This window comes from Hylobates moloch, unplaced genomic scaffold (genome assembly GCF_009828535.3).
Source record: "Hylobates moloch isolate HMO894 unplaced genomic scaffold, HMol_V3 SCAFFOLD_19, whole genome shotgun sequence".
NCBI classification, from domain to species: domain Eukaryota; kingdom Metazoa; phylum Chordata; class Mammalia; order Primates; family Hylobatidae; genus Hylobates; species Hylobates moloch.
The window spans coordinates 16119871-16145198 of NW_026652294.1; the positions used below are offsets into that span (position 1 = coordinate 16119871).

At 50.0% G+C, this 25328-nt stretch overlaps 1 protein-coding gene across 1 annotated transcript in view; it reads left to right on the forward strand.

Moving 5' to 3' along the window:
- The window catches only part of CACNG2 (calcium voltage-gated channel auxiliary subunit gamma 2), a 141841-nt gene extending 128613 nt beyond the window's left edge, over positions 1-13228 (forward strand). The window contains exons 3-4 of the mRNA XM_032138022.3: positions 7340-7480; positions 9227-13228. Of these exons, the coding sequence (XP_031993913.1) occupies positions 7340-7480; positions 9227-9762 (677 nt within the window). The 3' untranslated portion in view covers positions 9763-13228. The remainder of the gene's footprint in view (positions 1-7339; positions 7481-9226) is intronic.
- Positions 13229-25328: the final 12100 nt, after the last annotated feature.

Below are 25328 nucleotides of genomic sequence, written 5' to 3' on the forward strand. Positions count from 1 at the left end.
GGCAGGCATATCATTTGAGGCCAGAAGTTCAAGACCAGGCTGGCCAACATGGTGAAACCCCGTCTCTACTAAAAATACAAAAATTAGCCAGATGTGATGGCACATGGCCTGTAACCTCAGCTACTTGGGAGGCTGAGACACAAGAATCACTCAAACCCAGGAGGCAGAGGTTACAGTGAGCTGAGATCACGCCACTGCTCTCCAGCCTGGGCGACAGAGCGAGACTCTGTCTCAAAAAAAATAATAATAATTAAAAATTAAAAAATAAAAGCATTCGATTTGAATCCAGGTCTATCACATTTCAGAGGCCATATTATTATATGCTGCTTAAGATAATGTAATAAGTAGAACTAAAATAAATTTTAAAAATAAAAATAATATAAAGTACTTACTTCATAGAGTTGTAATGAGAACTAACAAATGTATGTGCAGTGTTCAAAACAGTCCTCGGCATACTCTAAGCTCTCTGTGGACATTAGTTGTCTACATGTGATATTAGCCTGTCACGTACCCTCATGGTGCCATACAGGTACTTTTCTTTCATAGCACGTTATCCAGGCTGTGTGATTATCTGATGGCATACATGTCCTTCATGAGAGTATAAGCTCTAGAAAGACAGGAACCAGGCCTGTTTTGCACCCCTCATGTCTCTCATGCCAAGACCAGGCCTGGCACAGTGGTGGGCACTCAGTCCATATTTGCTCACTGGATTCACAGCTAGCCTAGAGCAAAGTATCTCCCTGCTCTGGACCATGTGGCCTTTTCCCCAATACAGAGTATACTCTTGGCCATAGCTGGCCAAGTATGACTAGCAGGCCAAATCCAGCCCATCCAGCCCATCACATGATTTTTTTTTTTTTTTTTTTTTTTTTTTTTTTTTTTGAGACGGAGTCTTTCTCTGTCCCCCAGGCTGGAGTGCACTGGCGCGATCTCGGCTCACTGCAAGCTCCGCCTCCCGGGTTCACGCCATTCTCCTGCCTCAGCCTCCCGAGTAGCTGGGATTACAGGCACCCGCCACCACGCCCGGCTAATTTTTTTTGTATTTTTAGTAGAGACGGGGTTTCACCGTGTTAGCCAGGATGGTCTCGATCTCCTGACCTCGTGATCCGCCCGCCTCGGCCTCCCAAAGTGCTGGGATTACAGGCTTGAGCCACCGCGCCCGGCCTTTTTTTTTTTTTTTTTTTTTTGAGGTGGAGTCTCACTCACTCTGTCACCCACTGCCCAGGCTGGAGTGCAGTGGCTTGATCTCAGCTCACTGCAACTTCTGCCTCCTGGGTTCAAGCGATTCTCCTGCCTCGGGCTCCCGAGTAGCTGGGACTACAGGCATGCACCACCACACCCGGTTAATTTTTGTATTTTTAGTAGAGATGGGGTTTCGCCATGTTGGCCATGCTGGTCTCCAACTCCTGACCTCAGGTGATCCAGCCCCCTCGGCCTCCCAAAGTGATTTTGTAAATAAAGTTTTATTGGAAGCCAACCACGTTCATTTGTTTACATATTGTTTATGGCTGTTTATGTGCTACAACTGCAAAGTTAAGAAATTGCAACTGAGACCATATGGCCAGCAAAGATGAAAATATTTGCTGTCTTTCCCTTCACAGAACAAGTTTGCCAATGTCAGCTTTAGGTGTGTGTAATCTCCTTGAAGCCAAAGCCCATGGCTTCATGGGGCTGGTATGAGGTTTACACCACTCTTAGAACAAGGCCTGGTACAGGGGAGGGGCTCCATAAATGTTGGCACGTAATGTGAAGTGCCATATGCTTACTCATAGGAGACCAGTAAATATTTGTTCATTAAATAAATCAGATATTTCCTGACTCTTGTGATAGATTTTGGCAACAAGACCACACTTGGCTTTGTAGGAAGTCAGGACAGTTTATAGGGAAGTTATGTCTGGACTGATGTTTTGGGAAGAGGGACCTCAGAAATAAAAATTGCTACCTTTTACTGTTCACCTTCCAGTGTGAGACACAGTAAAAGGTAGGACCCAATTTAATTCTCTTTTTTTTTTTTTTTTTTTTTTTTTACAGAATCTTGCTGTGACGCCCAGGCTGGAGTGCAGTGGTGAGATCTTGGCTCACTGCAACCTCTGCCTCCCGTGTTCAAGCGATCCTCCTGCCTCAGCCCCCCCGAGTAACTGGGGCTACAGGTGTGCACCACCATGCCCAGCTAATTTTTTCATTTTTAGTAGAGACGGGGTTTCGTCATATTGGCTAGGCTGGTCTTGAACTCCTGACCTCAAGTGATCCACCCACCTCGGCCTCCCAAAGTGCTGGGATTACAGGTGTGAGCCACCGAGCCCAGCCCCAATTTAATTCTTATAACAGCACTTCTCAAACTTTCATATGCATGCAAATCTTGCTCTGGGGATCTCATTAAAATGCAGATTATGACTCGGGGTAAAGAGCTGAGGGGCGGCATTTCTTTTTTCTTTTTTTCTGAGATGGAACCTCGCTGCAACATCCGCCTCCCGGGTTCAAGCGGTTCTCCTGCCTCAGCCTCCCAAGTAGCTGAGATTACAGGCGCTTACCATCACGCCCGGCTAATTTTTGTATTTTTAGTAGAAGCAAGGTTTCGCCATGCTGGCCAGGTTGGTCTCGAACTCCTGACCTCAGGTGATCCGCTCACCTCGGCGTCCCAAAGTGCTGGGATTACAGGCATGAGCCACCACGCCTGGCAGGGCTGCCTTTCTAACCAGATGCCAATGCTGCTGGGTCTCAGGCCACACTTGCAGCAGCAAGGCCTTACAATATTCCTATAAGCTAAAGGTTATTTTTACTATTCCCATTTCACAGGATGGGGAAACTGAGGCTCAGAGCAGTAATGACCCTTGCCCAAGGGTCACACTGTTGATAAGTGACAAAGCCAGGATTCAAAGTCAAGTGTGACTAACTCCAAAATCCCCATTCCGTTTGTGACACTATCCAACCAGAAATACCTCCTTCAAGAAACTTCTCCAATGTAGGAGTCCTCGCTTGCTCCTAAACCAGCTTCCTGCCCACCTGGATCTGGGCCCTGCCAAGGCTAGTGGCCTAAGCATGGTGCTGGTTGCCCACTGTTGCTTTTTTTTTTTTTTTTGAGATGGAGTCTTGCTCTGTTGCCCAGGCTGGGGTGCAGTGGCCCGATCTCAGCTCACTGCAACCTCCGCCTCCCAAGTTGAAGTGATCCTGCTGCCTCAGCGCCCCCAGTAGCTGGGACTACTGGCACGCACCACCATGCCCGGCTAATTTTTGTATTTTTTTCAGTAGAGACATGGTGAAACCATGTTAGCCAGGCTGGTCTTGAACTCCTGACCTCAGGTGATCCACCCACCTCGGCCTCCCAAAGTGCTGGGATTACAGGCGTGAGCCACCGCCCCTGGCCTGTTGCCTTCTTTCTGGGCAAAGGGGCCTCTTCCAAGAAAGGCCAGAGCTTGGGGCTGGCTCTGCTGTGCCAAAGAGGCTTCTGTTTGTATTCCCCACTGGTGGTCATTATTTAGAGCATGTCATATGCTGCCTTGGTGGCTTCTGAAGCCGTTCTGATTCCTCCACATTGCTCTTTGCTGGCTGCAACCCAGCAGACCCCTCCCTCCTCTCCTGCCGCCCCCATCTTGTCCACACATGCCTGGCCTCTGGCTGCACACACGCATGCATCCCAGCTCCCTCTGCTGCCGACGCTCCCTCCCCCTGCTGGCAGGAAGGCTGAGCTGGGGCATCCGGGTTCCCACAGCAGATGGGGCTCAACTGGAAAAATCAAGCCCTGGGCTGCTGTGAGTCCATTTGCTGTGAGGGCACAATTGGGTCGGCCACCTGCAGGCATCCTGTGGGTAATAAGAGCCCACTTTCTTGGAGGGGGAAGGCCACAGCCTTTCTTCTGCCTGTTCCTCTGAGCTGCTGCTGCTGCGCCTTGGAAGCCACACCGACCTCTTTCTTTCTTTCCTTCTTTCTTCTGTCATTCCCCTTTGTGGCTGGCCAGGACCATGTCCACATGGAAAGGGCAGAGCTATTAGAAACTATCTAATGGCCGGGCACGGTGGCTCAGGCCTGTAATCCCAGCACTTTGGGAGGCCAGGTGGATCACCTGAGGTCAGGAGTTTGAGACCAGCCTGGCCAACATGGCAAAAACCCATCTCTACTAAAAATACAAAAATTAGCCTGGCATGGTGGCTGGTGCCTATAATCCCAGCTACTTGGGAGGCTGAGGCAGGAGAATTGCTTGAACCCCGAAGACGGAGGTTGCAGTGAGTCAAGATCGTGCCACTGCACTCCAGCCTGGAGTATAGAGCAGGACTGTGTCTCTAAAACAAACAAAAAGAGACCACCTAAGGGTCCATACCCCATGTTACACAGGAGAAAAACAGAGGAGGTGAGCCACCTGCCTTAGCCACACAGTAAGTGAGTGGCACAGCTGGGACCCAAACCCCGTTCTCCAGGCCCTGTGGCACCCACCCTTCCTGGGCTCCTTGGAAGCCACATAGGGAGACTACGGGGTGCTCCAAAAGTTGAGCTGGTCTGGATATGAATCCTGGTTCACTAGCTGGGTGGCAGGGGAGTTTTGCTCTCTGAACCTCAGGTTTCTTGTCTGTAAATTGGGGCAAAAAAACACACCCTGCCGGACTGTTATGAGGATGAAATTATATCACATATGTTAGGTACCTGCTCAAGACCGAACACCGAATGGGTGCTTAACAAATATTCTGTCTCTTCTCCTGGGTTTTCAATAAGCTGTCACCATCCTCATGTGCTTATAAAGATGAGAGTTAAGGTGGCTTTTAAGTCATGCATGTCTGTCACGCGTGGGTGTGGATGTGGGTGTGTTTGGGCTGGGGGATCAGGTTAGGGATACAGCGTGTTGTCTTAGCAATGATTTGCAAGGAGAGAACACCTCCCTGGGGTCTGTGGAGGGAGCAGCCCCATCCCGCCCAAGAGAAGGAGGGTGCTGAGGCTGCAGAGTAGCCCAGCCACCCCCAGCCCCCATCCTCCCACCCCTGCTTCCCTATATGCAGCTTGGTTTTGCCCCAAGAGCTCTGCCCTTCTTCAAGTCCCCCCGAAATAACCCACTCACCCATTCGTGAGCTGTGTAGACTATGCTGCAGATCCATGGCGGGGACAGAAGAAGAGTTTTTCCATCACACACATCTCAGCAAACTGCCTAAAATCCCCTTTTAACACCTGTAATCCCAACACTTTGGGAGGCCGAGGCGGGCAAATCACTTGAGGTCAGGAGTTCAGGACCAGCCTGGCCAAAATAGTGAAACCCCATCTCTACTAAAAATACAAAAACTAGTCAGGTGTGATGGCGCACACCTGTAGTCCCAGCTACTTGGGAAGCTGAGGCAGGAGAATCGCTTGAACCCGGGAGGTGGAGGCTGCAGTGAGCCGAGATCACACCACTGCACTCCAGCCTGGGCAACAGAGCAAGACTCCATCTCAAAAAAATAAAAATAAAAATAAATTTTAAAAAAGAAAAAGAAAAATCCCTACAGTTCTGTATAGAGAAATTCTCTTCTCACAGATCCTTCTTGAACACACTGCCACCCAAAGGGGTGGGGACGGGGATGGGGATAAGAGAAAGCTCCACTCCTGACACCTTCCCCTCCAAAACCAACCTCCCTGACCAGTCCCTGGGCTTGGACAAAGGGCCCTGTAATTATCAGGACTGAACTTCCTTAGAAACCACTTAAGCAACACTTAAAGAAGACATCTTTGGCCGGGCACGGTGGCTCACGCCTGTAATCCCAGCACTTTGGGAGGCCAAGGTGGGCAGATCATGAGGTCAGGAGTTTGAGACCAGCCTGGCCAACATAGTGAAACCCCGTCTCTACTAAAAGTACAAAAATTAGCTGGGCATGGTGGCGCATGCCTGTAATCCCAGCTACTTGGGAGGCTGAGGCGGGAGAATCACTTGAACCCAGGAGGCAGAGGTTGCAGTGAGCCGAGATCGGACAACTGCACTCCAGCCTGGGTGATGGGGAGACTCCATCTCAAAAAATAATAATAATAAAGAAGACATATTTTCCCTCACCCCTGCCTCAAGCCGGCTCTGCCTCCTGCCTGGCCCATGGCTCCCAGGACATGGAGCTGGGTCCTGAGGTCACTCACTGCCTATTCGAATTTGGACACGAAAAAAATGTTTTACTTCGCAAGGACACTTTGTGAAGAGCTCCCCAACACCTCTGGGTCCTCATTCAGGTGCTGCTCCCCCCACAAACACATGTAGCCCCAAACTCTGCCCTTAGCCGCCTGCCCCTCTTTTCTCCCATCCACCCCCAACTGTAGGAGCCCTGGCCCTCACCTTCTGTTTCTCCCTTTTCATTACCATATTCTTTTCTTCTCCAGTCCTGTTTGTCAGTCCCTATCCAGAAGGGTTTCTCTTCTTACTTTGTTTTCTTTGCAATGTGCCTGTTCCTTCCTTCTGGACCATGACCCCACATTTATTCACTTAATGAGCTTCTATTGGCAGCCTACTGTGTCGTTGGACAGAGAGGATAAAGACAAGAAACTTTTTCTGTGTAAAGCCACAGTCCTTGTCTCATGACCCCGTGGTTCATGGTGGAAGCATATGTATACACAAATATTTATTATAATATCATGCATTGAATGTTTATTATAGACACCAGAAACTTATCTAAGTGCATTGCCTGAATCAACTCATTTAATCCTCACAACAATCTTAGGAGCTTGGCATTATTACCATCCCTGCCTTACAGATGAGGAAACTGAGGCACACAGAGGTGAGATACTTTTTTTATTGCACAGCTAATAAATGCTGCAGCCAGACTCAAATCCAACCCATGTGGTTGCACCTAACCACTATACCACACTGCCTCTCAATGTGCCCAAGGGCCCCAAAGCGCAAACGAGGGAGCTCATAACTTTGCCTAAGGAAGTCAGGGAAGGCTTTACAGAAGAGGGGACTTCAAACTGGGTTTTGAGGGATGAAGAAGAGTTTGCTGAGTGAAGAATAGGAAAGACATTCCAGTTGGAAGCTCTGTATTTCAAAAGTCAGCAGCATGAAATGACATGTTGTGGGAAGTTTGATGTGGTGGGACAAGAGAGAACATGAGGACTGGGAGCCGTGGGAGCTGGAAGTGGGCAGAGGCCAAGTCACACAGGGCCCTGTGTGCCTGACAGTGTGCTGCAGTTTGGCCCTGGAGGCAGTGGGGAGCTCCTGCAGGGCTGTGAGCTGGGCAGTGGCCTGCTCGCTATCTCTCCCTCCTTAGGATTGCAAAGCAACCTCTTCTCTAAGGCTGTGTCCATAAACCCCCAGCGCCTCAGGGCTGCTCTCCCACCTGCCTCTGTGTGCCTCAGTCTCACAGCCATGCCGTTCTCTTTCTTCCTGACCCTCTGTGTTCCACAGGGGCCGTGAGGGCCTCGAGCATTTTCCCAATTCTGAGTGTGATTCTGCTTTTCATGGGTGGCCTTTGCATCGCAGCCAGCGAGTTCTACAAAACTCGACACAACATCATCCTGAGTGCCGGCATCTTCTTCGTGTCTGCAGGTAACAGCCACCGATCCAGTCCTGCCACTGGGAAGAGGGCTGGGGTCTGGATGCTCAGGGGCCACGAGGGCCTGGCAGAGAGATATGGGGAGAGAGGAGAGGAATCTCCAGGACTTGCACTAGGTCGTGTTGCAGGGGAGGAAGGTGGTGGTGGGGGCTCCTGTCCTGTAGCAACGCCTGAGCCTGTATCAAATTCTCCAGGAGCATCCCCATACCCCATCTTCTTCCCACCACTTGAAAAAAGGCCCAAATCCCCACTTCCTCTCAGAGTACTTGGCCAATTGCCACTTACCCTTTCCCCTCCTGGTGCAAGTAAACCCATGAGGAGGCTGGAGAGAGGGCACCCAAGTGCCTCGCTGTTCCAACCCCTATGGGATACTCAGCTTCACCTTGGAAACCAAGGATGAACTCTCCCTTCACTGTTCTACTCAGGTGGGAGCAGGCAGGCACCCACATCCAGATGTCTGAGCCCAGTTACATGACAGATGAGTCACACTCACTTCAGATGCCAGAAAAAGAACCTGGGTGTAGCCTGAGCCATTTAATAAGAATGACCAACATCAGGCCGGGTGCAGTGGCTCACGCCTGCAATCCCAACACTTTGGGAGGCTGAGACAGGAGGATTGCTTGAGCTCAGGAGTCCGAGACCAGCCTGGGCAACACAGCGAGGCCTCAAGACCGCGTCACTACAAAAATTTTTTTCTTTTAATCAGCTGGGCATGGTGACGCATCCATAATCCCAGCTACTAGAGAGGCTAAGGTGGGAGGATCGCTTGATCTCAGGAGTTTGAGACTGCAGTGAGCTATGATCACACCACTGCACTCCAGCAGCCTGGGTGACAGAGCAAGACCGCATCTTAAAAAAAAAAAAGGAGGCCGGGCGCGGTGGCTCACGCTTGTAATCCCAGCACTTTGGGAGGCCGAGGCGGGCGGATCACGAGGTCAGGAGGTCGAGACCACGGTGAAACCCCGTCTCTACTAAAAATACAAAAAATTAGCCAGGCGTGGTGGCGGGCGCCTGTAGTCCCAGCTACTCGGAGAGGCTGAGGCAGGAGAATGGCGTGAACCCGGGAGGCGGAGCTTGCAGTGAGCGGAGATCGCGCCACCGCACTCCAGCCTGGGCGACAGAGCGAGACTCCGTCTCAAAAGAAAAAAAAAAAAAAAGGAACCACCAACATCTAAGAGTACGCACATGTATTCACCCGTTTAACCCTCTCCGTGGCCCTAAAGAGTAAGGCTTAACCTTACTCCCATTCTACAGATCTGGAAACTCAAACCAAGGTTAACTTGCGAAGGCTTGGAACGCAGGCCAGCCTGCCTTCACCCGCTGCTACACCAGCTTTGAAGCCCTGTGCAGCCTTAAGCAAGTTCCTTAACCTCTCTGTGCTTGTTTCCTCATCTGTGCCTTGCTTGAGAAGCACCAAGCAGTGAAAGCAGGTAGAGAAGGCTCAATGAACAACATCTATTATTAGTTACTTAGCGCCTTGTGAAATGCCTCCCTTCTCCCGCCCTGCCCATGTCTGTTTCCATTAGCGCTTCCCTTGTGGCTCTCTCTGAATGGAAAGATAAAATGTTAAGGGGAAGCTTGCGATGTCCCTCTACACCGCCCCACCTGTTCATGAAAACGCGGGACCAGGGAAGGCCCACACAGCTGTCCCCGTCCTTTACGGCTGCCCTGTGGCCGACTTCCTGAGAAACTAACGTCCTTCTCTCTGATCCCCCACCCCGACACCCTGCGCCCCGCAGGTCTGAGTAACATCATTGGCATCATAGTGTACATATCTGCCAATGCCGGAGACCCCTCCAAGAGCGACTCCAAAAAGAATAGTTACTCATACGGCTGGTCCTTCTACTTCGGGGCCCTGTCCTTCATCATCGCCGAGATGGTCGGGGTGCTGGCGGTGCACATGTTTATCGACCGGCACAAACAGCTGCGGGCCACGGCCCGCGCCACGGACTACCTCCAGGCCTCTGCCATCACCCGCATCCCCAGCTACCGCTACCGCTACCAGCGCCGCAGCCGCTCCAGCTCGCGCTCCACGGAGCCCTCACACTCCAGGGACGCCTCCCCCGTGGGCATCAAGGGCTTCAACACCCTGCCGTCCACGGAGATCTCCATGTACACGCTCAGCAGGGACCCCCTGAAGGCCGCCACCACGCCCACCGCCACCTACAACTCCGACAGGGATAACAGCTTCCTCCAGGTTCACAACTGTATCCAGAAGGAGAACAAGGACTCTCTCCACTCCAACACAGCCAACCGCCGGACCACCCCCGTATAAAGACCGCGGGCCTCGCCAGAAGACCGCGGGAGGAGGGCGCGGTCCCCGGGGGCGGGGCGGGGCGGGGGGACCCAGACCATGGGCTGGGAGACCTTCCAAAAGCAAAAACAAACAACAAAAAAACAAAAAAACAAAAAACGAAAAAACTCTCACACACACACAAAAAAAGAGAAAAACATAACAAGTAAATTAAAAAAAAAAGAACAAAATATAAGAGGAACAAAGAAGCAAAACAACAGGAAATGTGGGAAAATATAAACGAGGGAAGAAAAACAAACTTTAAAAAAAAAGCGAGAGGGATAAAAAATTAAAAATAGAAAATAAATCTAAAAGAAAATGCATGATTTCCCATGTACCATTATTTTAACATTTAATAAAAATCAATTTAAATGAAAAAATAAAAGGGAACCAAGATAACATTAAAGCAAAAAAAAAATGAGAACAGAAAGGAAAGGGGATGTCCTTTGTATTTTTCAGGGTTTACGTTACTTTTTTCTTTTTTTAACGTGGGGAGAGTTACTTTTCTGTTCCCTTTAACCCCCAGCGGGCCCTGCCTCCCTGGGAGAGTGGGGGGCGAGACTCAGGGGCCCTGGGGCCAGGTGAGCCTGCAGTCACTGCCAGGTCCCTGGAGCCCCTGGGTGGGTGCCCCAGGAACGCCAAGAAGGCTCAGGGCTCAAGCCGGCTCCGCCTAGCATTGATGGGGCAACTGTAGGCCTCCAGGTGACCGAGCCCTTGTCCCTCCTCTCCATTAGGGCGCCTGGAGGGGGGTACACTTGGGGCTTGCCTGGCTCCAGGTTCCCAGTCCTTAATGCTCCTTAACCCACTGTGATGACTTCCTAGGCCTTGAGGAAAGGGAAGGAGAGGGGAGGCTGCCGGTGGCTTACCAAGATGCCGGAAACCCCAGAATCCTCAGGGTGAGCCTCTTGGGGTCATGTCCCCGGGGTCATGTCCCCAAGCTCCTGTCCTTGGGGTCAGGAGATGCCCACCCCCCGGGGGACATGAAACAGCTCTCCCTCCTCACCCCTCACCTCAGGGCCACCTGATGACCCTGGGGCGATGGTGGACCCCCTGACTCATAAGCCCCCCAGTCCCCTGGGAAGGGGGTTCATTGACCCTTTGGGGGTCCTTGGACTCACTGATGCCCCCTTGGGGCCCAGCGGGTTCAACAATGACACTGCAAAAAGGTTTCTTTTTACAAAAGAAAAAGGAAAAACAAGTGGTGATTTTTTTTAATAAAAAAACCACAGACTATAAATAAATGTAAATATAAAATAAGTGGATTTACTTGCAAGAAAATCAGATAGTATTTTTCTTTTAATTCTTTTCCAGCTTTAAACTGTGAAAACAAAAAATGGGGCAGGGTGGGGGACTTAAACTTTAGCAGGGAACTTGTAAAGAAAAAAAACAGAAAACGAATATACAAATCCATTTACAAAAACAAAGCAAAACCGTTGTGAGAGGTGAGAGCTGGGCTTGAAGGTTGGAGGGAGTAGGGGAAGGTCCCAGTGAGCTGCAGGGGGTGTCTGTGATGGAAAGGTGGCTTCCTCAGACCAGGAAGGTGCTGTGAATGGGGGAAGACAGAATCCAACAAAGAAAGAGACCACCCACCCCACACGCACACAGGCATGTTCACACACACATACACAATCCACTTAGCCCAGCACTGCAGTCACTCACAGGGACACACTCAGTCTCAACCCTTCCATCCCATACACAGCCAGGGGCGTGGCTCAAAGGAAATTGACTCATGCCCTCCAAAGCCATGGACCACAACAACTCCGCACTGGCCTTTGTGTTCATTCACGCCCTCCCAACACAGCACACACTTGAACACACACATGCACACATACACACACACACACACACACCACTCGCATGCATGGGAAGGGCGCCCATCTAGAATCCAGGACTGGATTCCGGAATTCCTTGCTGCATGGCCTCTCTGGGCCTTAATTTTCCCCCCGTGTAAGCATGTGGATTGACCCAGATAAGCACTAAAGGCCCATTCTTGCTCTATGTATCTGTGACTTAAGATCTGCCACCTGCCCCGAGGATATGCCAGGGATGACCAGGACAGCTGCCATCAAGCCCCCAGGCTCATCATCAGTCAGCCTCTCAGACACACACACACACACCATATACCTCCTCACTGTGCTCCCCAAACCCCTGCCCCCACATCCAATGTCAAAGCAAAAATACACACATGTGAGCAAACATAACGCTGTTCAGGCAAAGAGTGGAAAGACGCAGGGGTCCCCAAAGCCCTTCTTCACTTTGTGTCCCCTTGCTGCGATCATGGAGAGTTAAGGAGGCTTCCTTGGGAGAAGAGATCTGCCACCAGGGCTTTCCCAGTGTCTTTGGGGGTCTGTGAAAAAGAGGATCCTCCGAGGTTTACTGGGAGGGCTCAAGGCTGAGGGAATGGAGAGGAAAATTTTAGCAGTTCCATCCCAGTGTAAGGACCAACCCCAAAATTTAAACTTGCACCACAGACTAACGTTCAGGGGCATCCTGTGTTTCTCCCCTTTCTTTCCCAGAGTGACAAGGGCCAGTTCAGACTGACAGAAATCCAACAGCTTTCCTGAGCTGGAAATTTCAGAACAGCCTGCAAGTCACTCCCAGGTGACTGAAGGTCAAGGTGAGGCGCCCTGCCTCTGCCTGCGAGTCTCCCTCGGTTTGCATTTTTCTTGACACCGGCATTTCCTGAGGTTGAGCTCTCTGGGGAGTTCTAGAGAATGGCTAGCAAGGCTTTTTGAGCTTGCACATCTCACCTGCCTTTCCTGTCTTTTGCCTGGGAAAGGAAAATTATTTTCCCAGGTCAGCACAGGGCAGAACATTGGCCAGCCCACCCCAGAAGTACAGGGGGAGGTCATGGGCCCTGGGGCAGAACGATGGGAGACAATTCAAGGTGTGGTAACAACAACCAGGTTGTCCTCAGTCTGGGCAGAAACTGAACTCTACCCCGCTCCCACCCCAATCTTGCCCACCATCCCACTAGATTCCAGACCTAAAGGGATCAAGGACAAGAGTGAAGGGAGAAGGGAGAGGCCTCAAGAAAACTGCACCCAAGCGGGCACTGTCTGAAGAGAAAAACTAGCTCCAGTTCTCTGAATTGTGGCAGAGCGTCTGGGAAAGGCGATCAGTGCTTCTTTCCATGGCGCAAGGCCTGGGTTCTGGGTCTGCTTGAAGAAAGCCACTGGGGTGTGGGGTGACACTGTCATGGCTGAGAAGGGGCTAGGGGGTCTGGAGGGAAGGAGCCAGGACCGGAACTGCAAGGGCGTTGCTTCCCAGGGTGTGGATGATTGCTCATGTCCAGCTCAGACCAGTTCAAGAAACTAACCTCCATTTATTTTCTTGGTGAGTCCTTTTTTTTTTTTTCAGACTGTTAACAGAAAAAAAATTTTAAAAAGCAGAAAACTGAAAAAAAAAAAATCCTGGTACATGAAATAAAGATTTTTTTTATAGCTTGGTCCTCACTTCAGTGAATTTCTTTAATTCCTTTCCCAACTCCTGGCATCCTATTTAAAACAATCCTAAAGCTACAGATTATTGGGGATAAGAGGTTTAGATGCTGTACAGTAGGGTGTCCCCCCACTCTCTAGATCATGAGTTCCCTATTAAATATCCTTTAGGGATACTTGCACGCCTCCAGTGACAGCGGGCTCACCCCCTCCAAAGATAGCACCAGCCAGTGCTAAGCAGCACTCTTTGGCAAAAGTCTTCTCTGCACACTGAATTTTAATCCACCTCTTCCTTCACACTCCAACAACACTGAATAAATCCCTTCCCTTTTCAGCATGACAGCCCCTCAGATATTTGAAGACAGAGAGCATGACGTCCTTGAGTTTTCTCTTTTAGAATAAAGCAGCCCCACTCAACATCCCAATTACACTCCAGGGTTTCCATTTTCCCCCGCGAAGTTGTGCAGTTTGGAATGGTCATGACCCTACCAGTTTACTCAGGGGGCTCCCTGCAGAGGGGTGCCCCTCAGGAAGAGGGGAGCCATGGAGTGGCAGAAGAATGGGGAGGGTCCCTGGGACTCTCTTAACTTGAAGAGATGAGAAAGACAAGATGGAATGCTAACAGGAGGATTTGACCTTTGACATCAGAGAAAGGCCCCATTGGAAGGATGACCTGTCATGCCGCAAAACAGCTGTCTAAGATAACAGTGCTATCTAAGATGCAGGGGGGGAAGCATACTCACTGTACAGCTCTCCTGGGGCTCAAGAGAAAGGTGATGGCAAGCAGATGACACCTACACGCCGCACAGACCTAAGAGAAGGTAAGCCCTGTACCACGTGGCCCGGAAAAGTCTACTCTAGAAGGGTCCAATGTTCAAAACTCCCTGTTCAACTCAGCCTCATTCTGCTGGGGCCACACCACCAAGCCCCCACCAATCTCAATTATCTCTCTCTCCAGGCTCACCCCTAACACTTGTGGGGTCCAGGGCAAGAGTAGAAAGGGAGGCTCACTCTCCATAACTTAAGTCTGAAGATTTAACAGCTGCACATCAAACTAACGACCCTAAAAAATGGTCTATCAGCTGGGCGCGGGGGTTCATGCCTGTAATCCCAGCACTTTGGGAGGCCGAGGAGGGTGGATCACGAGGTCAGGAGTTCAAGACCAGCCTGGCCAAGATGGTGAAACCCTGTCTCTACTAAAAACACAAGAATTAGCCAAGCATGGTGGTGGGCGCCTGCAATCCCAGCTACTGAGTAGACTGAGGCAGAGAATTGCTTGAATCCGGGAGGCGGAGGTTACAGTGAGCCGAGATCGCGCCACTGCACTCCAGCCTGGATGACAGAGCAAGGCTGTATCTCAAAAAAAAATTAAAATAAAATAAAATAAAATTTAAAAATATGGTCTATCCTCTGTCCTGGCAAATATGTCCTTGTGACAAACTAAAATGTTAGGTTTGAATTTAGAATTCTCAACCTCCTCTGCATTCTGCTCCTCAAAGTAGCAGCATGGGGCAAGCCCACCCTGGAACCCTAGACCACAGCTCCCTGCCCATGACCCACCCCTCTTCCTTTCCCACTTCCAGCTCCACTCAGCACGTTCAGGGCATCTCCCACAAAGTGGGCACACATCCCAGCCTGCACACCCAGCTTCCCCAAAACCACTGCTTAAGGCAGGAGGACATGGGTCCTCAGGAGGACAGATGGCAGCCAGCCCTGGAAGCCAGCTCGGCAGGACTCTTGGAGCAGAAATTCTACAGTAGCAGGCATCAGACAAGTGTCTAGAAAAGGGTAGGGCTTGGGGTGAGCACATCGCCTTGGCCTGTGAATTCCTCACCACATGGGAAAGGGCTTGGTCTGAGGAGGGCCAGGGCAGGGTCCCTTCTTGCTCTTGTCTAAGGCCAACACAGCCTCTCTCTGCCTTTTGAATGTAGATTTTAACACTCAGAGCGCAGTTTAAGGACCAACACCCAGAGGGTCAGATAGAGGCCATGGAGCTCAGAAGACCTCTCCCTTCATGGAAGAAAGTCACAGCTGGAGGCCAGCAAGGGCAAGCGATGTGTCCAGGCTTACACAGTGAATTGGCTTCAAGCAGGCACAAGGCCCAGGCCTCCGGACCTTCCAGCATCCCTGGCCACCTGCCTCGGATGGAGGTTTGAAGCATTCCTCCTTCCCCCTCTTCCATTCATGCTTCAGGCTTAGCAATTCCTGCTTGCAGTCATGCTGACTTCACCAAATCCAAAAACTTCAAAGCCTCTGCAGGGAGTGAGAGAAGGTGCTGCTGTCTTGGTGAGCATCTAGACCTGCCTAACAAGGAGTATTGGTTTAGACTGACTTCTAAGGCCGCTTGGTGAAAGCCGGCTGGCAGCCACCAACTGCCTGCTCCCCCAGGGCATAGCTCTGGAAAGAAGCATTACTATCACCAGGGCAACTTTGCATTGCCTTCCCTGCCTGTCACAGGCTGGGCAGTCACAGACATGAATCCTTCCGTGTACTGAAGCCAACTCCTGTGGGCTCATGTGAGCCAGTTATGTGCATCTCTTCCCAGCTAACTCCATATTCCACGACGCCACAGCAGCAACTTGAAGTCGGCCATTGTGGGAACATTTACACTACAGCAATGGGCAAATGCTGCTAATCAGGGCTTATTTTTCCTTTTCTCTTTTTTTTTTTTTTTTTTTTTTTGAGACAGAGTCTCACTCTGTCACCAAGCTGGAGTGCAGTGATGTGATCTTGGCTCACTGCAACCTCTGCCTCCCAGGTTCAAGTGATTCTCCCACCTCAGCCTCCCAAGTAGCTGGGACCACAGGTGTGCGCCACCACACCCAGCTAATTTTTGTATTTTTAGTAGAGACAGGGTTTCACCATGTTGGCCAGGATGGTCTCGATCTCTTGACCTTGTGATCCGCCCGCCTTGGACTCCCAAAGTGCTGGGATTACAGGGTAAGCCACCTCGCCCGGCCCCAGGGCTTTTTTTTTTTTTTTTTTTTCAATGAAGAGCCGGTTGTTAAACATTTGCCATCATATCACTGCATCAATCTGTGGGCATGGTGTGCGCCCAGAGGCTCATTCATGGACATCTTAGAGACACATCCACATCCCACAGTGCATGTGCATGTGTGTATGGCCACATACATGTTCCCATGTGTGCACATGTGGGTGCACACACACACATACACACCCACACACACTTCTGGAAGTAGATCCATTCACACAAATATACTCAATCAGTCATCAGCATTTATTGATCGCCTGCCCCACCAAGCCTTGATCTTGCTCCCAAGAGTACAGGGATGACAACGATGTGGACTTTCCTGCAGGAAGCTCTCAATAGAGGCAGAGACAGGGACAGGTAAGCAGAGACTGACCAAGAAAGGTGATAATGCCACCACAGGGGGAGGAGGGTGAACGAATGGGGGGTGAGGCACATGGAGGAGGTGACACTGGGGCTGAGGACGTACGTAGGCCACTGCACATGGTTCTCCACATGCTTAGTCCCTAAGTCCTTGGAGACCCGTCTGTGCACTTCCATGCACAGGCCAGCAGACGGGGTGCATGCTATGTCACAGATGCTTGCATCTATGTGGACACACAAACCACATGTGCATGTGTGTGCACCCACACAGACTCATAGCATCCATCAGAACAAGGGAACACAGCATGAGGTCAGATGGCCTCACCACATCTGTCAGAACAAGGGAATACAGCACAAGGTCAGATGGCCTCACCATGTCTGTCAGAACAAAGGAACACAGCATAAGGTCAGGCGGCCCATTTTTGTCAACAGGTGTGCCCCACCCTGAAGCAGTGAGACCCCATCTCTCCTAAAAATACAAAATTAGCCGGGCATGGGCACCTGTAATCCCAGCTACTTGGGAGGCTGAGGCTGGAGAATCACTTAAATTCAGGAGGCGGAGGTTGCAGTGAGATCGCAACATTGCACTCCAGCCTGAGTGACAGAGCAATATTCCATCTCAAAAGTAAATAAATAAGTTGAATTAAATATAAAATGAATTATTTACTTGTAATTTGTAACCCATCCTTTTCCATTCAATTCAATCTCTATTTATTCAGCTTATTCTATGAGTAGAACAGCTTACGGTAAAAGACTCATGAATAAAAAGGCTGTCAAATGTAGAAGACCAAAACCATGGAAAGGGGAAGTAAGCAGTTTGACAAAAAGCACAAGCTTCCTGGCAAGCAAGGCAAAAAGGGAAACATCATACATTCTGTAGCTTTCACTGTCAAAGTCAACACTTCAGTTGCCATGGAGAAGAAAATCTTTTTTTGATCTCATGGTCTCTGGGGAACAGAGAAAACACACAAGAAACAGTAATTAACAATTCAGGGCTACAACTAGAGAAGGCCAAATGAGTGCCCTAGGCAGAAGCTGGGATGGAAGTCTTCCAATCTTTGCATCTCAGAGCACTCACCCCTTGAGGAAAGGCAGGAAAGGGCATGCAGGAGAGCAGGGACAGTGGAGTTGGAAAGGTCTGCATTTGAAGCCCTGCTCCACCCTTCGCCAGCTTCGTGACACACTCAAGAGATAGCTTCCCTGGGTCTTCATTTCCTCATCTGCAAAATGGGTTCAATAATCCCCGCATAGGGTTAGCTCAGAGGACACACTGGAATGAAAGCTCCTGGCATAGTAGCTGGTACGCAACAGGAGTAGTCACAACCACAGCTGGAATCTATTAAGCTCTCCCTTTGCGCCACGCATTAATTTAAGCACCGCATGTGTTAATGCTAAAGGCAATATTGTGAGATAGGTCTTATTATCCTCATTTTACAAATGAGGACATGGAGGCTCAGAGATGTTAAGATACGTGCCCAGGTTCACACAGCAGGAATATGGTGGAGTGAGACAATAAGCCAGGTAGTCCATTGGCTGCAGAGCTCACCTCCTCACCTCCACACTAACCCACTTCTCCAATAGTGGTTTCCTTGCCCCCTTCTCTTTCCCTTCATCCCCCAATATACTTCTGAGTACTCACAGCTAACTGGAAGCAGCTCCCTCCGCAAAGCCAAAACCCCATCCCACTAGCTCATCTCACTCTCACCTCCTCCCCACCCTTTGCCTCTCTCCTTGTCTCAGCTCTGTCCTCTGCAATTCATGAAAGCCAGAACTGAACTCTCCTCACAGGACAGCCCTTCAGAGTCCATTACTTCTGCTGAAGGGCCTGGCAAAGGATTAACAGAGGTGAGATGCAAAGCTGGCCATGGAGAATGGGGAGGATTCTTCCCATGGGCTCCTTGAGGGCAGAGGCATGCCTCACTTATCACATGTGTGTGGTATGTGGCAAAGCCCAGTAACCTTATGAGTTGAATAAAGGTGAATTGAATTGAATTGAACTGAAGCGGATTGCAAAGTTGAATGGATGGAAGGTGGATGGGTGGATGGATGGATGGATGGATGGATGATTGAATGGATGAATGGGGGGATGGATGGATGATGGATGAATGGATGGATGATTGAATGGATGGGTGGGTGGATGGATGGATGATTGGATGGATGGACAGGTGGATGGATGAATGGACCGGAGTGACCATCGCTGGTAGGGAATTCTGGTAACTGAAGGTACAGAGGTAGGAATGCCCAAGGTGTGTTGGGAAACACTGAATAAATTAGTGTGATTGGAGAAGAGGACTCATGCCAAGGAGATGCAGAAAAAGAATAAATACCCACACTCTCCCTCCTACAGGGAGAGGTGGAGGCACTGGCAGGTGCTGTACAAGTTGTGTGCTCCATAGCTGCTGGGAAGGGAGGCGTTAACAGCAGGATGGTTCCTGGCCAGCTGCAACCGGGGTGACACTGACAGATTACAGCATGTCCTCCGCACTAATAACACTGCGGCGTCCTCCTCCTGCCGTTCCCCAGCCAGCTCCAACTCCAGTGGATCAATACCAAAAGGCGCACACTGAAAATCCCCAGCCAACCCCCTCCAAGGCTTGGATGCTTCAAAGCACAGAACTGCAGAGTAGAAGGATCTCAGTGATTAGCTTATTTCCTGGGCTGGGCGCTCCCTAGGGCCAGGGATGGTGTCCTATTCACCTTGGCTTCCCTGCCCCATTATAGGACCAGGCAAGGACAGCCCTCTCCCAAAGTTTGCTGAGTGAAGGAATATACCTCCTGGCCAGTGCGAGTCCTCACAAACACATCTGTGTGGCTCACAATCCCTCAGCCTCTACTTGCATACCTCTAATGACAGGAGGCTCTCAACCTCCCTCAAGCAGCCAGAGCTTTCCTTTACTGGAAAGCTGTGATGATTAAAATCATCTTCTCTATTCTTTTCTTTTTATTTTTTATTTTTGAGATGGAGTCTCGCTCTGACACCCAGGCTGGAGTGCAGTGGCACGATCTCAGTTCACTGCAACCTCCGCCTCCTGGGTTCAAGCGATTCTTCTGCCTCAGCCTCCTGAGTAGCTGGGACTACAGGTGAGTGCCACCACGCCCAGCTAATTTTTGTATTTTTAGTAGAGATGGGGTTTCACCATATTGGCCAGGCTGGTCTCAAACTCCTGACCTAGTGATCCGCCCGTCTCGGCTTCCCAAAGTGCTGGGATTACAGGCGTGAGCCCCCGCGCCTGGCCCATCTTCCCTATTCTGAATTAAGCCCTCCTCCTTTATTTGTCCATGGTCTTCTATTTCCGAATTTCTTCCTTTTCCCTGAACACCTCCTTCCTCCTCTCCCAAACCATCCAATATCCCAGTCCTCATTTCCTGGGGTACTGAAGTCAAATAATTAAGGGGAGGAAGAAGGGAATTAGCATTTATTGAGTACCTTCCCTAGTTGAGATAAGTCAGAAATGTCCACGTGCCAGATGCAGTGGCTCATGCCTGTAATCCCAGCACTCTGAGAGGCTGAGTTGGGAGGATCACTTGAACCCAGGAGTTCAAGGTTGCAGCGAGCTATGATCATGCCATTGCACTTCAGCCTGGGCAAGAGAGTAAGACCCTGTCTCAAAAAAAAAAAAAAAAGCCTCATGTTATTCCTATCTCACAGATGAGGGCTGTGAGGCTGAGAGAGGTTAAGAAACCCAGAATCACATAGCCACACAGAGGCAAAGCTGGGGCTGTGCCATTCCAGCCCCCAGGTACACAGGATGGATGTTTCGCACATCTTCTTGGCCTCAGATGAGTCTAGAAAGGACGTAACTGGTCCCCTAATGCCCCGAGGGACTTGCTCGAGGTCACAAGAGCAAAGGGGTTGCCCAGATCGAGGCTCTTCCCCCATAGCTTGTTGCTTCCCTCCCTCTCCCCCACCCTAATAGCATTTCTCAGGGAAGAAAACCTGGGCTCCTTGGAAAAACAGCTGATTCTACGAGTGGGGCAGGGAAAGAACAAGAGGAGGCGGGGGCATCTTGTTCTTCTGGGAAGCCAGGAAGTGAACAGACTACGGGGACTGGGGTACAGACTCAGGATCCTCAATGAGCCGTTTGTGCATCAAAAAGAATGGGAGGACTCCAACTCATTACACATCAACTGGCTTCTAAAAGGGGAAGTGAGGACCAAGCAAAATTACGTGTATTACATTGTATTACACAGGCAAAGTCTCTAGAAAATAAAAAGCACAAGAAAGTGTAGGAGTAGTCACCTCTGGGGAGGGAGGGAGGCCGAGGTGGGCAGATCACGAGGTCAGGAGTTCAAGACCAACCTGACCAACATGGTGAAATCTTGTCTCTACTAAAAAATACAAAAAAATTAGCCAGACGTGGTGGCGCGTGCCTGTAATCCCAGCTACTCAAGAGGCTGAGACAGGAGAATCGCTTGAACCCGGGAGGCAGAGGTTGCAGTGAGCCGAGGTCATGCCACTACACTCCAGCCTGGGCAACAGAGAGAGAATCCATCTCAAAAAAAAAAAAAAACAGAAGAGCAACCTCACTTGGGACTTTCTGAGCCTTTTGAATTGTGTACCCCATCCGTGTAAAACCCATAACACTTCAGCTTTAGTAAAGGTGACCATTAAAAAACAAAAAAGACAAGTCCTGACTCCACTAGTACCAGTTTGATGACCTTGGGAAAAACTTATGTCAGCATCCCATGTCTCAGTTTACTCGTCTGTAAAATGGGTATGATCACAGTACCTGCCTTGTAAGACAGACAATCAACCAAGGCCCAAGAAGTGCTTAGCACCACGAAATAGTCAGGGCTCAGTAAACATGAGTGATGGGCCTCTCTTTGCCCACCTCCATGGAACTCTGAGCTCCCAGCACAGCTCCCAGCATGGTGATTCCCTGACAAATACAAGATGCAATTCACAGTCCTCAGGATAGCTTTCAAGGCCCTCCCTGCTGGTCCCACTGTCTTTCCTACTGCATTTGTTACCCATCCTCAAACACATGACTGACGCCCTTTGACAGCTCCTGCCCGTACATACCCCACTGCCCCTGACGCTTTCCTTCCCCCAGTCCTCACGCACCTTTCTTTCTCTGGTAATCTGCAAATTCATTTCATCCTTCAAATCCTGCAAAAGGTTTCCTCCTCTTGCAGCCTTCACCCTGTGCCGCTAGACTTGGTTACCCCGTGGCACTCAGTACAGACTTCTGGGCAACTCAAACCAAACCGCATTGCTAGCTCTTTGCCCTCCATCTCCCCCACTGCTCTGGAAGCTCCAGGGGGACAGAGGCTGTGTTTGCATACCTGTATTCCTAATGCTTAGCATGTAACAGGCACTCAGAAAACGTTTGTTGAATGAATGAACGAATCATCCTGACCACTCAGCTACTTGGTGCCTTCAGGGGCTGAATTATGGTGAGTCATTCATGTCCTGCAAATGCTACATACACAGTGAAGGTAGTGACCTCCTCTCTTTGCAGTCTCCAGCCCAGAAGCCACCTCTCTCAGCCTGCACACCCTGAGAGAGCCTTCCAGGAGCTGTTTGGCATTGCAGCCTACAGGGAATCCCCCTGCCTCTTCTCTCCCTGCCACAGAGGTCTGTGGAAGCCCTCAATCAGAAGCCGTGCTAGGAGTGGGGATGGAAAGACAAATAAGATACAATCCCTGCCATCACGGATGAATAACAACCTGGAGGAGATAGATGCCTGGGTCTGCCTCATTCCATCCACCACCTATAATTCATCAAATGCCTACCATGTGCCTCTCTCCTCCGTCCCTTTACATAAGTTCTATCACCCTCCGTGCCTCAGTCTCTTCCTCAAGTGGGACAGAAAGACCCACCTGATCTAACACATCAGGACTGCTTGGCAGATAGAACCAGATAATCCACGTAAATTGCTCAATAAACTATGAAGCCCTGTACCGATGTTTTTACGGCTATTATTAATATAGCTTAACATAACAGTATTGAATAACTGAAGCCCTCCCCGCAGCAGTCACAGTGACTTGCACATAGTAGGTGTTTAATTGATCTTGGATGCATTGAAATGCAGTCCGAGGGCTGGGACTGATTTTTCATGAATTGTGGAGCAGCGCCATCCTGTGGCCACAGTGCAGAACACACAGACGTTCCGGCAGAGTGCTTTGACAGACCCAACGGGGAGGGGCTGCTGAGGTCCTTTTAGGACAAATGCAAGGAAAAGTCCGTTTGACGCCACGGAGCAAGGAGAAGTTTCTTCGCCCCTAGAGGTGGTACAGGCTCAGAGTATAAACAGAGGCAAAAAGGGTTTGAAACAGCATTCTGGATTATTTCTCTATCAAGGAGTTTTTGGGAGATATGAGGCACCCGGGGAACAACCAACCACGTGGTCAAAGCCTGGTCTGGTCTGGTCCGGTCTGGCCCTGTGAAAGGTGCTGTTTAATCTTCATCTCAGAAGACTTGAGGCCAGGTGTGGTGGCTCAGGCCTGTAATCCTAGCACTTTGAGAGGCCGAGGCGGGTGGATCACTTGAGGTGAGGAGTTCGAGACCAGCCTAGCCAACGTGGTGAAACTCCGTCACTACTAAAAATACAAAAATTGGCAGGAAATCGCTTGAACCTGGGAGACGGAGGTTGCAGTGAGCCAAGATCGTGCCACTACACTCTAGCCTGGGCAACAGAGCCGGATTCCGTCTCAAAAAAAAAGAACAAGACTTGAACTTGGCTCTGCCACTCTGCCATACTCAAGCTGTGTGACCTTGAGTAGACTGTTGCCTTCTCTGAGCGCCAGTTGTCTCATCTGTGCAATGAGGTCATGATCCCTGCACCAGCCACCTCAAAGAGTCATTGCAAAGATCAAATGGTGTAACAGAAGCATAAGTTTAGAAATGGTCAAGTGTTATACAAACACAGTGGGTGGCAATCATTCTAATTTCCAATCACAGTAATAACGGGCATTGACTGAGCTCTGCACTGTGCTAAACCCTTTCACACATAATCACTTAATTCCCACTAAACCTTACCAAATGAGCACTCTAAGAGGCCCATTTTGTAGATGAGGACATTGGAGTTTAGAGGAATTAGAAATCTTGTCCAACCAAAGTCACACTCAACTAATAAGGAGAAAAGTCAGGATTTGAACTCAGGACAGTCGGACCTCCTCAAAGTAGGGGAGTCTCAATAGTTCCAGCCACAGACATGGGATTTAAGGGGAGCCCCTGATAGGCAGGTAGATGCCTTGAAGAAAACAAAAGAATTATTGACATTTCTCTTCTTTTGCCCAGGAAATTCTGCTTCCTTCCCAACTCTACCCCAGTACCTGCTGTGACCTTGAAGCCTCCCAGGAGAGAGGAACCCTTGGGTTCTGTATCCAGGGCCCAGTTCACACCCAAAGTCAGAGAATCCCAAAGCATTCCCTTCCAGGGTCCAAGCCTGACCAAAGGCCATGCGTGCTCCTTTAAGGGACTGGCAAGGGCAAAGTGGGGGATGGCTCCCCTTCAAGGTCACTGTTAAACAGATGGTAACAAAATCTATTGGGAGAAGGTGGCTATTTGTCAATAATCGTAATGACCCTCATGTATCTAGAGTCCTCTTGAGCTAATGAGATGTCTGAGATTGCCCCTTGTCCACTTTCCCAATGTTTGGCCCCCAGAACACTCCTTTGAGGTCAGAATCCTTAGCCCTACCTTACAGATGAGGAAACTGAGGTTCAAGGAAAGGAAGTGACTCATCTGAGGTCATACTGCAAGTAAGTGGCAGAGACAGGACTCAAGTCTAAGATTCCAGAGCACAAATCCTCCTAACTCCCGAGGAATCCAGAGACAGGGGAGGTAGAGTGGCCCAGAACTGTTTCTGGTTGACAGCTCTGGTTCTAGGGAAAGTAGTCCAGAAAGGTTTCTGGTTGGTAATCCTAGTTCTAGCCCCATTTCTGCCACCAGCAGGCTGTGTGACCCCAGACAAGTCACTGGGCCTCAGTCGCTTTATGCCAGAGATTCCTCGTGAGCTCTGACTTTGCGTCCTTTATTCATGTCCTTGAGCCATAAAGATGAGGGTGTTCAGCAGCATCTGCAGGTTTTATAGAGAAGCAGCTGTGACTTCACCTCCCTTGGGAAGCTTTTCCTGACTGCCCAAGGCTGAGTTATTATTGCTCATTGTGCTCTCACAGCACCCACAGCATTGCACTGCAACTCATCAGCAAACTCCCACAGGCCCTGGCGGCAAACATGCATGACTATGAAGAAGTTTGAATCTGGTGCAATAGGGAGTAGTGGGGACTGAGGCAAAGTAGAGAGCCCCTGGCCAAGGGGGCCACTCCTATTCAGCTCCACCTTCTTCTCGTATCGTAGGAAGGCCAGCCTGGTGTTGCCAGATCTTAAGAAAAGCCAAAAAACTAGATTTTTAGGTGAAATCTACTTTTTAAACATAGAGGCAAAATATATTTAATTAAGGACTTTATAGGTATTGCAGCCCCTGGATTAGCCACATCTACTTTTCCCATTAGACTCTGAGTTACTTGACCGGGCACAGTGGCTCACGCCTGTAATCCCAGCACTTTGGGAGGCCAAGGCGGGTGGATCACTTGAGCTCAGGAGTTCAAGACCAGCCTGGCCAACATGGTGAAACCCCGTCTCTACTAAAAATACAGAAATTACCCGGATGTGGTGGCAGGCGCCTGTAATCCCAGCTACTTGGGACCCTGAGGCAGGAGAATCGTTTGAGCACGGGAGGCAGAGGTGGCAGTGAGCCAAGATCGTGCCATTGCACTCCAGCCTGGGCGACAGAGTGAAACTTCATCTT